Source organism: Sycon ciliatum, chromosome 3 (genome assembly GCF_964019385.1).
Source record: "Sycon ciliatum chromosome 3, ocSycCili1.1, whole genome shotgun sequence".
Lineage (NCBI taxonomy): Eukaryota > Metazoa > Porifera > Calcarea > Leucosolenida > Sycettidae > Sycon > Sycon ciliatum.
The window spans coordinates 14476878-14492284 of record NC_088645.1 but is presented as its reverse complement, the minus strand read 5'-3'; the positions used below and the strand labels follow the sequence as shown (position 1 = coordinate 14492284).

General features: G+C 48.8%; 1 protein-coding gene across 2 annotated transcripts in view; it reads right to left on the bottom strand.

Moving 5' to 3' along the window:
* LOC135811530 (beta-alanyl-dopamine/carcinine hydrolase-like) overlaps positions 1 to 15199 on the bottom strand; it is a 24794-nt gene extending 9595 nt beyond the window's left edge. For both annotated transcript variants that reach the window (XR_010552616.1, XM_065324768.1), the window contains exons 1-6: positions 15095 to 15199; positions 12108 to 12299; positions 11531 to 11629; positions 8224 to 8308; positions 2586 to 2726; positions 61 to 143 (exon numbers count right to left, since the gene is read on the bottom strand). Coding sequence is in view for 1 of the 2 variants with exons in the window: in XM_065324768.1 (XP_065180840.1) it covers positions 61 to 143; positions 2586 to 2726; positions 8224 to 8308; positions 11531 to 11629; positions 12108 to 12299; positions 15095 to 15160 (666 nt within the window). In the remaining variant the exon portion in view is untranslated. The remainder of the gene's footprint in view (positions 1 to 60; positions 144 to 2585; positions 2727 to 8223; positions 8309 to 11530; positions 11630 to 12107; positions 12300 to 15094) is intronic.
* Between the last annotated feature and the right edge of the window lie 208 nt (positions 15200 to 15407).

Genomic DNA, 15407 nt, shown 5'->3' with positions numbered 1-15407 from the left:
TTAGGTACACAATACTACGGCAAAGGCCGCTGAGTGTTGCGTATTGGGAGCCTCACATACCTGCTCGCCAGTACCTTGCAGCTTATTGAGCAGTTCATCAACCGTCTTTACACCGAGCACCATGCGGCCCAAGACTACACGAGCTGGAGGAGGCAGGCGGGGAGGAGAAAACATGGAGTTTGAGGAGAAACACATCATGATAATTAACCTATTACCGAAAGGTACAGCGAGAGTGCCCCACCTTGATTATACAGTCAGGGAAAGGAAAATCGTATGGCAGAGTGCAACAAAGTTTGTATGGTGTGAGACCCTTAGTGTACTAAGGTCACACTTAGCAGGTTTTGTGTGGAGTTCGTGTCCGCTCGAAGGTAAATTGAGTACACATTGGCTACAGAACATGCAATGTGTGTACAACTACAAGGTTCGTGCCGTATGACCTACAGACAGGACACCACCTAATACGACTGCGAAAGGACGAGATGGTGGGGCGCTCTCGCGGTACTATACAGCAGTTGCCTGGAGATTGCCAGAGGCATGAAGCGCCGAGCTGTAATTTGTCCCGAGTGGTTTCTTGTCTTCTATATAGTGCTGAAACGATTACGTTTTTTCCTTAGTGGCTTAGCTGATACCATAACGATCGGCTTATCGGCTAAACGATTATTTTTGTAATTACATCAGTACATGTACATTCTGTGAATTTCAACAAAATTACGAGTCCAACATCGCCAACGACGAAAAGTGGGCGCATAGATCCCGCCACAAGTCTGTCAGCTGTTCGGATTGACCAGACGAATACAGACAAGACAGAGGCATCTCACTGGTTGCAACCCAAGTGCTGATGGTGCCCTTCGCTTGTGACTTCGCTGACTCCGATGATGAAGTCAGGGAAGCCGGCCAGGAGTGCAGATCGGCGGATTTCGACGGATGAGCTGACTTGAGGCGCACAAACAAGTAACTAGTTGCTTTTCCTGTCTATGCTCAAAATAGGCCCAGACGCCAGGCCTAGCTCGTCGTCGAGCAAACTGGTTCGGGAACCGTCGACAGAACGGAAAACATGAAACTGAAGACCACTTTACTGTCTTTAGCTCAAGACTACTCGCACGTGGAGGGAACTCCAGCCCCTGCAGCTAGTGTAGACACATACTGAGCCTGCCCGTCCTGCATGCTGTATGTCAGAATAGTAGTCAGCTCAAAAGACGGCAACAGTGATCGCGCCGATGTTACTCAGATCGCGCTTGTACTTTATACGTACATCGATGTTGCAAGTGTACTGTCTGTCATGTACATATTCGTGTCGTAGACCCAGGTGCTCGAAGTCCGTACATGGTATCCTAAGTTCGTACGCCCATAATTTCATGTTCTGTTATTGTATTCGACTCAAATATTTTATGGAGGGGACAGTGTGGTATGTTCTCCTCGCGTACCAATTTTCAGGGATCTACGATAAGCAGAAGTCCCATACCACGCGAGTGGGTTTTCGAGTGTCCATACGAAATACAAATTGGGTTACATTTCATGCAAAAATCAACTTTGCCAAGACCGATTTCGAACGGACACAGCGTCAAACGGACCTTCACTCAATCATCAAGAGCCAGCTTAGAGCTGACAATGGCCAGAGGAGAAGAATTTACAGAGAACCACCAATCCTTGCAGAAAGGTGGACACTCCTGGCATCTCCACCACTGTTTTCCCGCGGTTTTCACAGCGCAGCTGCTTCTTCTCTGAGCCGACTAAAACAGCTTGCATTTCGGCAACAAACTACGCTTTTGCAAGAAATACTGGTGGAGGCACATGCCAAACATATCCCTTCGGTGCTTTCGTCGTAACCGATGGATTGCTAGTTAGCAATTAGCGCAATATGTGCGTATTTCGAGTCACCTCTGATCAGTACGGACTTAGAGTACCCTCTGCGACACCAAAATTTGATATGAAAAATCAGCGAACTCCAGAGAAACAGATCGGATCGAAAGATGGCCTGGTTCAATCGAGACTGGCCTCAGAACAAACTTGGACAAGATACCTTCCATCCACGAGCAGGATTCTGGCAAGTGATCATTGCTAGTGTGAGTTTCAGCTCGGCAAACACACACTGTAAAAGTGTACGGACTTCGAGCACCTGGGTCTACTCGCAACACTTTCGATGCATGCACGCTTTGTGCGACCCCCAAAAGGGGGGAAATCCCGTACCGAGCGTAAGTACCATTCTACTCGTTTAGCCGATAAAATCGAAATAACCGTTCGATCTATTTCTTATCGAGTAAGTAACGAGTAATCGATATAATCGTTTCAGCACTACTTCTATATCAAATCATACTGTAGGGGTTATGCGATTACATCATCAGTTGAGGTGCATTACATCATCAGTAGAGGTACATTACATCATCAGTAGAGGTGCATTACATCATCAGTAGAGGTGCTTTGGCAAAGTCGTGGCACAGCGATGCACTAGGGACTCGCTTAGCGACTCACATTAAGAAAAATGTGTCCACCTCAAACTATAGAGCTTGACGGAGGTCAAATTCTAATCCCAGGGAAAGAATTAGAAAAAAACCTCCATGCTCAACAGTAGTCTAGCCAATACTTACGCAATGCTGCGTCATTTTCCCGTAGGTATTTTCCATAAATAGCGTTGGTTGAAAACGACAGGCCATGCCGATTGAAGCCGAATGCATTTCCTGGCAGTATGCCCGCATACGCAAATGCTACAAAGTCTTCTTCGACAGTACCTATCAGAAACACAAACATACATACAGCCAAACAAAGGGACACCGGCACTACAGTGAAATGTGTCAAGGTGATTGCTCTGCCAAGGCGACCACCAGTCCAAAAAAGCCTACCACAACAGCCAGGACCAAAGGGATGTAATTCCCAGTCAAATAAATTGCGTTGCCGCTATGGAGTATGGTGTTGTGATGTGGGCCAAGAGCGCAATGTAGAGTGGTGGAGTGTTTCAGAATTTCAAATGACCCCGGGTGAGAGATCACCTGTACAGTCATAGGACCACATTTTGAAAGTCCATTGAGCGGTCGACATAGACAGGTTTCCGCTTGTACTTCAATCGGGTTTGAAGAGACCCTAGTAGCGGGGACTGGAGCATGTACGTGTACACTTGCTCCACAGTGTAGAGTGCAGAGTGTAGACGGTGTAGAGTGCAGAGTTTAGACGGTGTAGAGTGCAGAGTGCAGAATGTAGACGGTGCAGAGTGCAGGGTGTAGACGGTGTAGAGTGCAGAGTGTAGAGTGAAGAGTGCAGAGTGCAGAGTGTAGACGGTGCAGAGTGCAGGGTGTGGACGGTGTAGAGTGCAGAGTGTAGAGTGCAGAGTGCAGAGTGTAGACGGTGTAGAGTGCAGAGTGTAGACGGTGCAGAGTGTAGACGGTGCAGAGTGTAGACGGTGCAGAGTGCAGAGTGTAGACGGTGCAGAGTGCGGAGTGCAGAGTGTAGACGGTGTAGAGTGCAGAGTGTAGAGTGCAGAGTGCAGAGTGTAGACGGTGTAGAGTGCAGAGTGTAGACGGTGCAGAGTGTAGACGGTGCAGAGTGTAGACGGTGTAGAGTGCAGAGTGTAGACGGTGTAGAGTGTAGAGTGCAGAGTGCAGAGTATAGACGGTGCAGAGTGTAGACGGTGCAGAGTGTAGAGTGCAGAGTGCAGAGTGTAAACGGTGTAGAGTGCAGAGTGCAGAGTGTAGACGGTGTAGAGTGCAGAGTGTAGAGTGCAGAGTGCAGAGTGTTGAGTGCAGAGTGTAGAGTGCAGAGTGTAGAGTGCAGAGTGTAGAGCGCAGAGTGTAGACGGTGCAGAGTGCAGAGTGTAGACGGTGTAGAGTGTAGACGGTGCAGAGTGTAGACGGTGTAGAGTGTAGAGTGCAGAGTGCAGAGTATAGACGGTGCAGAGTGTAGACGGTGCAGAGTGTAGAGTGTAGAGTGCAGAGTGTAGACGGTGCAGAGTGTAGACGGTGCAGAGTGCAGAGTGCAGAGTGTAGACGGTGTAGAGTGCAGAGTGTTGAGTGCAGAGTGTAGAGCGCAGAGTGTAGACGGTGCAGAGTGCAGAGTGTAGACGGTGTAGAGTGTAGAGTGCAGAGTGCAGAGTATAGACGGTGCAGAGTGTAGACGGTGCAGAGTGTAGAGTGCAGAGTGCAGAGTGCAGAGTGTAGACGGTGCAGAGTGCAGAGTGTAGACGGTGTAGAGTGCAGAGTGTAGAGTGCAGAGTGCAGAATGTAGACGGTGCAGAGTGCAGGGTGTGGACGGTGTAGAGTGCAGAGTGTAGAGTGCAGAGTTCAGAGTGTAGACGGTGTAGAGTGCAGAGTGTAGACGGTGCAGAGTGCGGAGTGCAGAGTGTAGACGGTGTAGAGTGCAGAGTGCAGAGTGTAGACGGTGTAGAGTGCAGAGTGTAGAGTGCAGAGTGTAGAGTGCAGAGTGCAGAGTGCAGAGTGTAGACGGTGTAGAGTGCAGAGTGTAGACGGTGCAGAGTGTAGACGGTGCAGAGTGCAGAGTGTAGACGGTGCAGAGTGCGGAGTGCAGAGTGTAGACGGTGTAGAGTGCAGAGTGCAGAGTGTAGACGGTGTAGAGTGCAGAGTGTAGAGTGCAGAGTGTAGAGTGCAGAGTGCAGAGTGCAGAGTGTAGACGGTGTAGAGTGCAGAGTGTAGACGGTGCAGAGTGTAGACGGTGCAGAGTGTAGACGGTGTAGAGTGCAGAGTGTAGACGGTGTAGAGTGCAGAGTGTAGACGGTGTAGAGTGTAGAGTGCAGAGTGCAGAGTATAGACGGTGCAGAGTGTAGACGGTGCAGAGTGTAGAGTGCAGAGTGCAGAGTGTAAACGGTGTAGAGTGCAGAGTGCAGAGTGCAGAGTGTAGACGGTGTAGAGTGCAGAGTGTAGAGTGCAGAGTGTAGAGCGCAGAGTGTAGACGGTGCAGAGTGCAGAGTGTAGACGGTGTAGAGTGTAGACGGTGCAGAGTGTAGACGGTGTAGAGTGTAGAGTGCAGAGTGCAGAGTATAGACGGTGCAGAGTGTAGACGGTGCAGAGTGTAGAGTGTAGAGTGCAGAGTGTAGACGGTGCAGAGTGTAGACGGTGCAGAGTGCAGAGTGCAGAGTGTAGACGGTGTAGAGTGCAGAGTGTAGAGTGCAGAGTGTTGAGTGCAGAGTGTAGACGGTGTAGAGTGCAGAGTGTAGAGTGCAGAGTGTAGAGCGCAGAGTGTAGACGGTGCAGAGTGCAGAGTGTAGACGGTGTAGAGTGTAGAGTGCAGAGTGCAGAGTATAGACGGTGCAGAGTGTAGACGGTGCAGAGTGTAGAGTGTAGAGTGCAGAGTGCAGAGTGTAAACGGTGTAGAGTGTAGAGTGCAGAGTGTAGACGGTGTAGAGTGCAGAGTGTAGAGTGTAGAGTGCAGAGTGCAGAGTATAGACGGTGCAGAGTGTAGACGGTGCAGAGTGTAGAGTGTAGAGTGCAGAGTGCAGAGTGCAGAGTGTAAACGGTGTAGAGTGCAGAGTGCAGAGTGCAGAGTGCAGAGTGTAGACGGTGTAGAGTGCAGAGTGTAGAGTGCAGAGTGTAGAGCGCAGAGTGTAAACGGTGCAGAGTGCAGAGTGTAGACGGTGTAGAGTGTAGAGTGCAGAGTGCAGAGTATAGACGGTGCAGAGTGTAGACGGTGCAGAGTGTAGAGTGTAGAGTGCAGAGTGCAGAGTGTAAACGGTGTAGAGTGCAGAGTGCAGAGTGCAGAGTGTAGACGGTGTAGAGTGCAGAGTGCAGAGTGTAGACGGTGTAGAGGGCAGAGTGTAGAGTGCAGAGTGCAGAGTGTTGGGTGCAGAGTGTAGACGGTGTAGAGTGCAGAGTGTAGAGTGCAGAGTGTAGAGCGCAGAGTGTAGACGGTGCAGAGTGCAGAGTGTAGACGGTGTAGAGTGTAGAGTGCAGAGTGCAGAGTGCAGAGTATAGACGGTGCAGAGTGTAGACGGTGCAGAGTGTAGAGTGTAGAGTGCAGAGTGCAGAGTGTAAACGGTGTAGAGTGCAGAGTGCAGAGTGCAGAGTGCAGAGTGTAGACGGTGTAGAGTGCAGAGTGTAGAGTGCAGAGTGTAGACGGTGCAGAGTGCAGAGTGTAGACGGTGTAGAGTGCAGAGTGTAGAGTGCAGAGTGCAGAATGTAGACGGTGCAGAGTGCAGGGTGTAGACGGTGTAAAGTGCAGAGTGTAGAGTGAAGAGTGCAGGGTGTGGACGGTGTAGAGTGCAGAGTGTAGAGTGAAGAGTGCAGAGTGTAGACGGTGCAGAGTGCAGAGTGTAGACGGTGTAGAGTGCAGAGTGTAGACGGTGCAGAGTGGAGACGGTGCAGAGTGTAGACGGTGCAGAGTGCAGAGTGTAGACGGTGCAGAGTGCGGAGTGCAGAGTGTAGACGGTGTAGAGTGCAGAGTGCAGAGTGTAGACGGTGTAGAGTGCAGAGTGTAGAGTGCAGAGTGCAGAGTGTAGACGGTGTAGAGTGCAGAGTGTAGACGGTGCAGAGTGTAGACGGTGCAGAGTGTAGACGGTGTAGAGTGCAGAGTGTAGACGGTGTAGAGTGTAGAGTGCAGAGTGCAGAGTATAGACGGTGCAGAGTGTAGACGGTGCAGAGTGTAGAGTGCAGAGTGCAGAGTGTAAACGGTGTAGAGTGCAGAGTGCAGAGTGCAGAGTGTAGACGGTGTAGAGTGCAGAGTGTAGAGTGCAGAGTGTTGAGTGCAGAGTGTAGACGGTGTAGAGTGCAGAGTGTAGAGCGCAGAGTGTAGACGGTGCAGAGTGCAGAGTGTAGACGGTGTAGAGTGTAGACGGTGCAGAGTGTAGACGGTGTAGAGTGTAGAGTGCAGAGTGCAGAGTATAGACGGTGCAGAGTGTAGACGGTGCAGAGTGTAGAGTGTAGAGTGCAGAGGGTAGACGGTGCAGAGTGTAGACGGTGCAGAGTGCAGAGTGTAGACGGTGTAGAGTGCAGAGTGTAGAGTGCAGAGTGTTGAGTGCAGAGTGTAGAGCGCAGAGTGTAGAGTGCAGAGTGTAGAGCGCAGAGTGTAGACGGTGCAGAGTGCAGAGTGTAGACGGTGTAGAGTGTAGAGTGCAGAGTGCAGAGTATAGACGGTGCAGAGTGTAGACGGTGCAGAGTGTAGAGTGTAGAGTGCAGAGTGCAGAGTGTAAACGGTGTAGAGTGTAGAGTGCAGAGTGTAGACGGTGTAGAGTGCAGAGTGTAGAGTGTAGAGTGCAGAGTGCAGAGTGTAAACGGTGTAGAGTGCAGAGTGCAGAGTGCAGAGTGCAGAGTGTAGACGGCGTAGAGTGCAGAGTGTAGAGTGCAGAGTGTAGAGCGCAGAGTGTAAACGGTGCAGAGTGCAGAGTGTAGACGGTGTAGAGTGTAGAGTGCAGAGTGCAGAGTATAGACGGTGCAGAGTGTAGACGGTGCAGAGTGTAGAGTGTAGAGTGCAGAGTGCAGAGTGTAAACGGTGTAGAGTGCAGAGTGCAGAGTGCAGAGTGTAGACGGTGTAGAGTGCAGAGTGCAGAGTGCAGAGTGCAGAGTGTAGACGGTGTAGAGTGCAGAGTGTAGAGTGCAGAGTGCAGAGTGTTGGGTGCAGAGTGTAGACGGTGTAGAGTGCAGAGTGTAGAGTGCAGAGTGTAGAGCGCAGAGTGTAGACGGTGCAGAGTGTAGACGGTGCAGAGTGTAGACGGTGTAGAGTGCAGAGTGTAGACGGTGTAGAGTGTAGAGTGCAGAGTGCAGAGTATAGACGGTGCAGAGTGTAGACGGTGCAGAGTGTAGAGTGCAGAGTGCAGAGTGTAAACGGTGTAGAGTGCAGAGTGCAGAGTGCAGAGTGCAGAGTGTAGACGGTGTAGAGTGCAGAGTGCAGAGTGCAGAGTGTAGACGGTGTAGAGTCCAGAGTGTAGTGTACAATGTGGAGTGGTTGAAAATGAAAATCGAGCCTCATCAACATCTCCTGTCTGACTCTACATTTCAGGACCGGCGGAAGCTGTTTTTGTTTTTGGTTGGTCCAGCCCTACCCCGGCCTTTCAGGCATTGTGTATATCATGATATGGAGAGTATACATAGCAGACTCAACTGAGAGTATACATGTGCACATGACCTCCTCAGCAGTAAACACACGTTTGTGGCCAAACATTTGGTCCGGCCATGGCCTGACCAACCGGACTGGTTCCGCCGTCCCCGCATTGAAGTATACATTAAGTCTGCCTCGCACTAGCACGCAATGCAGTGCACATGTGTAGAGAGTAGTTTGCTGCCATCCTACCGTCATTGCCGGTGATTTCAGCGTGAATAAGATAGGACGTGTTCACAGCGCTGTCAGGCCCGTCTTCGTTGTGTGCACTCAAAACCTGTCGGGCCAAACAATCAACAACAACAGTGAACACTTGCTTGCCATGCTACAGTTAATACCATGGAACTCCAATGAAGCAATGGCATGTTCACCAAGTCTAAGGCGACGAAAAACATAAATCATTTGCACTTCAAATTCCCTTATTTCCTTCCCATGCAATATCCTTCATATCAGACATGTTCCTTCCCAACACAAGCAAATAACAATATAACGCACTTCAGTATCTTCCAGTAAACAAAATCACAGTCAGCACTTCCGCTGCATAGCTCGCTGGGCATCCCATTGCTGTGCAAGTTGCTAATCCCTTCCCCTTTTGTGTACGCGCTTTTTATTTCATTTCCTTTTTGAAACCACTCGATTGCCTCTTTACTAGGGTTTTAGGCCAGTGATATTGCCATGAAATGAACATCATACCATGTATGAAATCAAGTTGTGGCCAATGCTCCTTTCCCAACCACAGCCAATGTTCATATTCAGGGTTCTAACCAGGTCGAAATAGTAGGGGGGGGGGGGGGGAGAAGTTGCGGGCAGAGTAAGCAGTTACCCTGTAACCTATTTTCCATTCACCGAAAATTGTCTTGCCATGCAAAAGCAACGTACGGAGGCACCCCCCCCCCCCCTCCCCCGACTTCACCCCAGACACGTGTGCCTTTATGAACCCTCCGTTAGTGACTATTGATCGCATTCTCGTCGAATTGCCGGAAAACGCACATACATCGACAAAAGAGTAGGGGGCTGCCCTCTGATCTGGGGAATGACCCAATGGCCAGAAGTCGAAATGTTTGTGGGAAACGGTAAAGGCAGACGATGACTGTCGGAAACACTTCCATCCAAAAACAGGAAAGCGGGAACAATGGTGCGCAAAGACCAAGCATCACACCAAATGAACCACCCCGAAATCACCACTGTACACGAGTTGCCTCTCCGTATGTCGCTCTGTTTGGTTTCGTAATGGCTCAGGCACCAAATCATAAATGTCCATTTGATTTTGCCTGTATTTCACCTGATGATAAGGCATGAAAGTATACTAGTGTGAAAATTCTCAAAATGTTCAAGAGCCTGAAGTGTGTCCTACTTCCAAGTATCATTGCATTCTTGCCTCCAAGGCAATTGTGCACCAAATCATCATGGTCCTTTTGGAAGGAATGAGCAGAAAAGGAGAGATGTGATAGAAATCCTCCGGCGGATAGGTATGGATAAACGAACGATCATGCGAACAACGGGCCACAAGAAAACGCAGGTGAGAAACGAAGTACAGAAAGTACAGAAAGACTAGCCACAACGGTGGCACTGCTTCCAGTGTGAGAGACCCAACTGTAATCAATAAATCGTATTGCGTACTTTGCCTCCTTCATTACAGGTGTCTAACACGATCACAAAGCTGTCCAATGGCCAACCTGTGTCGCGCCGACCTGGCAGCGGGTGACCGATTATGCTGTCACCTTTGGCCAAACGGTTCATTACAGAATACGTGCAAGATGTTTCCTACACTTCTTGCGAGAACCTGAGTGCTGTGTTGTCAGATGCTGTCGTGGGAGGCGACCATGAGCATGCGAGCCCTCGGACTAGTAATCGAGTATTGGTCAATGATCTTCCGCATCGATTACTGCTGCCCACGGAGAAAGTTCCTCTTGACCGAACATCATCGGCACAACAGCGTGGTGTGGTCTCTGCTCCATTGTGACGATGATTTTACGCACACCATATTCGTCGATGAGGCATGTGTTGTGTTGGGGCCGGATGGTCGGATTGCATTCTGGCACCCAAAGAATGCTATACCCGCCATCGAGAATCGCCTTTTTCCGCCCAAAGTCCACATCCTCGCGGCTGTATCGGATTTGGGTGTAGTTGGCGACGCCGTTTTCGCTGACCGGTAGAACGCTGACACTGCGTGCGACGCAATGGCTCAGCAGGTTGTGCCAGCAGCGTTTGCTCTTTTCGGCAACGACTTCCAAATCCAAATGGACAATGCCACCTCACATACGGCCCTCCATACGCGCGAGTATCTCCTCGCCAACGGCATGTCTGAGTTGCTTTTTCAACCATCCTGTTCACCCGACCTGAACCCGATTGAGAATGTCTGATGGCAACTGAAGCGAAAGTTAGCCAGACACGCATGTCAGGATGCAGACAACCTCCGTCAGGCGATTGCACTAGAGTGGGGAACCTGACACCAGAGCAAAGTGTCCCCTTTTACGACGTCCATGCCGAGCAGGATTGAGGCAGTCATCCACGCCGAGGGCGAACATACCCATTACTAATCTATTCTGTCCACTCTCCATATACTGTAACGCAGATTGAGTATTTTCGCTCCTGCTCTTGTAGTAGTTGAGCACTCTCATGCAGGGTAGTACCTTTGCTGTTCGCATTACGCAAAGCTCACTGACTTGTCAGTTTGCGCACTCTGGCAAGGTACGTTCGGGCCTGGTTTAAATCTGGCTTTGGAAATTTATTTTCATTGCTATCAGGTTCGGCCTCATTCTCTCTGTGCTGCGCTGATGAGTTCACAAAGAACGAAGCAGCATGCTGTCCGCAGATTGAGTATACTGTAAGACATGTTATTATACTTAGTATAATGAAGAAATGGCACTCGTTAAAAAAAAACGTTAGATTTACTTCCTCGTTATAATATGTACATGTCTTACAGTAGACACTAGCAATTGTTGCAGTTTTCCCATTGCTTTGGAGTAAGAAAGGCGCCTAGCGCCTACAGAGTTCCCGTGTGTGCGTTTCGTCCCATGGAGCAGCTTGTGCTTTCTAGGTTGAGCGGCTTTTCTCGGCTCAAGCGATTTCGCGAGTTGGCATGCCAGTGTTTGTAACTTGTGGTGTCAAGACGTGGACAGGTACTGAGGTAGCACCAGCGCCCTGACATGCTTGGATTTTAGAAATTGAGACTGGTTTGTGAAATTCAAAGTTTGCGATTCGGCTCCTCTCACAAACGTTGCAAGCACGTTTTCGTCTCAAACACAACCCATTGTTTAGGCCTGCTTATAGCTACTGTATCAGCAGAAATATTCGTCTGGGATTTAATTTCGTCTTTTTCGTCCAAGGAGCTTGTGGACTAAATTAAATGCCGGACTAATGTTGATTTGTCCAGCTTTTCAATACACTCTTACGATCCATGGACGAAATTTACAGCTGTAAAAACTCCCTTTCTTTGGAGTTGGATGAAATTATTCGGACTGACACAATTTTCTGCCTGTACAGCACTTGTACTTACCATATTTGGTTGCTGGAGTAACAAATCACTGCAAGATGTTATGGTGTCCAGTTCAAGCAGGATAATACCGATTTCAACGGAACAATTGTACAGGAATACCTAGAGTAAGACGATAGATAGAGAAAAGTGGACAACACGTCATGAGTCACGGCAAACCTCTTGTGAGTCTCACCAGTGACGCAAAGTAGCAACGGCCATTAAGATACCTCCAGGTCCTGCTAGGTCTACACTCGTCAGTACGACATCGGTTACAAGACAAACCTCACTAGTAGACCAACAATCCCAAATACCCTGACGCCTGAAATGCGTACATTCAAGTCCGGATCGTAAAATAGACTCGTTATAAGACAAACAATTAATTATTTGAACCCCTCCCCCAGGGTAGACCTGTACCAAAACAACCTTTAAAATCTCTCCACGTCCCATCACCAAACAAAATAAAGTTGCAGTTTGTATACATGGAGTTCAGTGACAGTAGAGCAGTGGGGCTGGCAGCAGCTGCAGCAGCTCTCCACTGACAGGACCCTGTGGCGGCACTGGAAGTAGCGGTAGAAAGCACACGACACCAACACCATACCTCCTCGTAGTCAATGCCACTGCCATCGGCAAGGCCTTTCATCTCGGCCACAACATTGGGATAGCGTTCTACGGCATCCTTCCATCGGTTGAGATGTGCTTGGCCAGTGCTGGACTTGGCAAACTCATGCAGCTCACTAAATGATTCTGACTTGTAGTAGGCCTCGGCTATTCGATCTTTGAACGCCTCGCCCTGCACACAGTACACCATACACCACATGGGCACACTGTTAGCATAAGAATACATGTTCTGTTTGAAGAACGCAATAGCCCAATTGATAGATAGATGTAATGGTTCAAGTGGAAGACTGTCGAACCTCGAAGCACCTCAAATCAACTCAACTCATCGCCACAAACTCCACATGGGGAAGCATACGCCTACCGTCTGGGAGGTGACCCCCCCCCCCCCCCCCCCACACACACACACACATAATGTATCATAGAAACTCCGCGTGGATAAGCCCTGGTGCTAAACTGATTCAAAAACAGTCATTGGACGGGCGTATACATGGGTATGACCTTTTAGGGCCGATGCAGAGATGTGCATCAGCAAAGAACATCAGAAAGCACTTGCACTGCTAAACCATCAGTACCGTGATTCGGGTACACAGCAGGAACATGAACTAAAACTACAGTCAACTTTGCGTATAACGACACTCGGCGGGGCATCAGAAAAGTGTCCTTATTCGCGAAGTGTCGTTATACCCGAAGTCTCATTATATGTATTACAGTTGGATGGGACTTTGCTCTGGGCATGGAAATTCTGTCGTTATTTGCGAATTGTCGTTATATCCGCAGTCGTTATTAGCAAAGTCGACTATAATCGCGTAACCTCTCTGCTGTCATTGTATTGTTATCCTCCTGCCATGCTCGCAGGTCATGGGTTCTCAACCATCTGGAGGTTGTAAGACTGTCGGACTTACATTGCAGGGGCGTCGGAAGGTATTTTAGTGTGGTACGGTCAGCCGTCTGAAGTACAATTTACTCGTGGGGGAGTGGTGGCTGAGCCGAAAATTTTGGAATTTTAGATCCCGGATCAGTGTATTCGGTTGATTCACGGGTATCTGGGGCAAAAAGTGGTACGGTCAATACCGTAGTGACCGTACCGTGTGCGACGCCCCTGCATTGTATTCCCTATATATACCGGAGGATGTACCCCGTGTGCTGGCAGTGCTCAACACCACGGAGGTAGAGTGTAATACAAAACAACAAGGACAGTCAAGGCTTGTTTACTGCTACTTCAAGTTTCATGCTCTCGCAATCATCAGGCAACTCTTGCCTGATGATTGCGAGAGCATGATATGAAGTAGCAGCAAACAAGCCTTGATTGTTCTGTATTCCCTATATAAAGTCTTAGGACTACTTTTACTTGGAATGCATTGAATCTAAGTACATGGGGCATGGCATACTTACATGCCTACTAACTAACTTGTTACTTGTTACTATGTGACCCCAGGCACTGCACACTTGAGCCAAATGAAGTGCAACATTCACAAGTGGACAATACCCGGCCTTGAGTTGAGTAGCTTGACATGCCTAAAACCAGGCTAACTCTCTACGGATGGCAGTGTCCATTGTTCTGAGGCCTGAACTGAACAACTACTTTGCCAGGACAAAACAATTATTATTATTGTTCTTTTACACAAGAGAGAGAGAGAGAGAGAGAGAGAGAGAGAGAGAGAGAGAGAGAGAGAGAGAGAGAGAGAGAGAGAGAGAGAGAGAGAGAGAGAGAGAGAGAGAGAGAGAGAGAGAGAGAGAGAGAGAGAGAGAGAGAGAGAGAGAGAGAGAGAGAGAGAGAGAGAGAGAGAGAGAGAGAGAGAGAGAGAGAGAGAGAGAGAGAGAGAGATTGGAAGCTGTGGCAACTCTGAGTTTTACATATACCTACGATCATCAGGCAACTTATTTTAAACAACCGGCAAGGCCGGAGACTTTCATTCAGCTGATCACTTTTAATATTATTTTGACGTTCGATCTCCTTTCATTTTCATAGTTCATACAATTCTCTTGAAAACCTATACATTGTTACATGTAGTCCGTACTCCGTAGTCACATAATCATTCCATTTGAAGGATGACGGCATAGCCATAGGACAGTCGTGTTGCCCTGTTTTATTCCCACAATGTACCGTTGATCCGCCCCAATGCCATGTCGCTTCCCAGCTGGGTTTTTACGATGTACAGCAATGTGGAAGATCAGACTCGATATGCTGGATAGTGCACATTTTCATCCTGCACTGGCACGTATTGCGTACAGCAGTGCATGTGTCGGCTCAACATCGTATTTCGTTGTACGCGCCAAAGTCGCTTTGCTGGCAGAAAATCGACAGGGGGCGGATCAAAGGTACTTTAGGGTAATCTCTTGTCCACAGGATCAAGTTTGCAACTCTAAATATTTGCATGTGTTCAGCTTCAAGTACTGATGTTATCTGAAGCAAATAATTGAAGGGTAGCCGGTAACCAATCAATAAAGGCATAACCAACCAATAAGGCATTGCCTTTGTCGATTGTTTAGCGACTGTCCTGTAGAGGCATATAATATGCGCATAGGCAATTCTGTAGTCAAAAAGCATAATAATTTTTTTATTTCGCTTCACCCTCTAGTAAAGACTAAGCATGTTGAGGGCCCCGAGCCAGCAGATCTCTCATTAGCAGCACACAATACCGGTAAGACACCATACTCCATAGGCACAGGCACAGGATGCACTCTGCTGCGTAGCTACCTGCCCAGCCAACACCTGCGTTGTTATAATTATAACGCTTGTTATACGTCGTTACAGAACGGGCTAATAAGAGTGCAGCCAAGGCGGAAATGTTTATTTTGGTAGTGGACGAAAGGCAGCAGTACAGACTGCAGCGCAGGACACCTACTGAGTGAGTACTCTACCTCCACTAGTCGATGACAAGCACTTCACATCTAGTACTGCCTAGTCTTTGTCCATTATTTTGCAGCAGAGCAAACAGCATGAAACTGTGCGGCCACAATCCTTACCACTTGACGTCCAACTTCGTAGTGGGATCCCGTTACTTTCAAGCAAGGAAGTCGAGCATCCTCCATCCTAGTGGACCGGCACAGCAGCGGAACAACGTGAACAACTAATTATATATATATTTAGCTCCGCTGCACGCTGCACACCAGCAAGAGAAACAGCGGCAGCACCAAGACGGACAGGATCTGGAACGAGCAGCAGCAGCAGCAGCAGCAGCGTCGTGAGCACACTAGCAACTAGTGGCGTGATACGTGTCACGTTCGTAGATAAACTCATTTCCCCTTTTTTTGTTCGGCGTTCCTCTTGGCTGACATC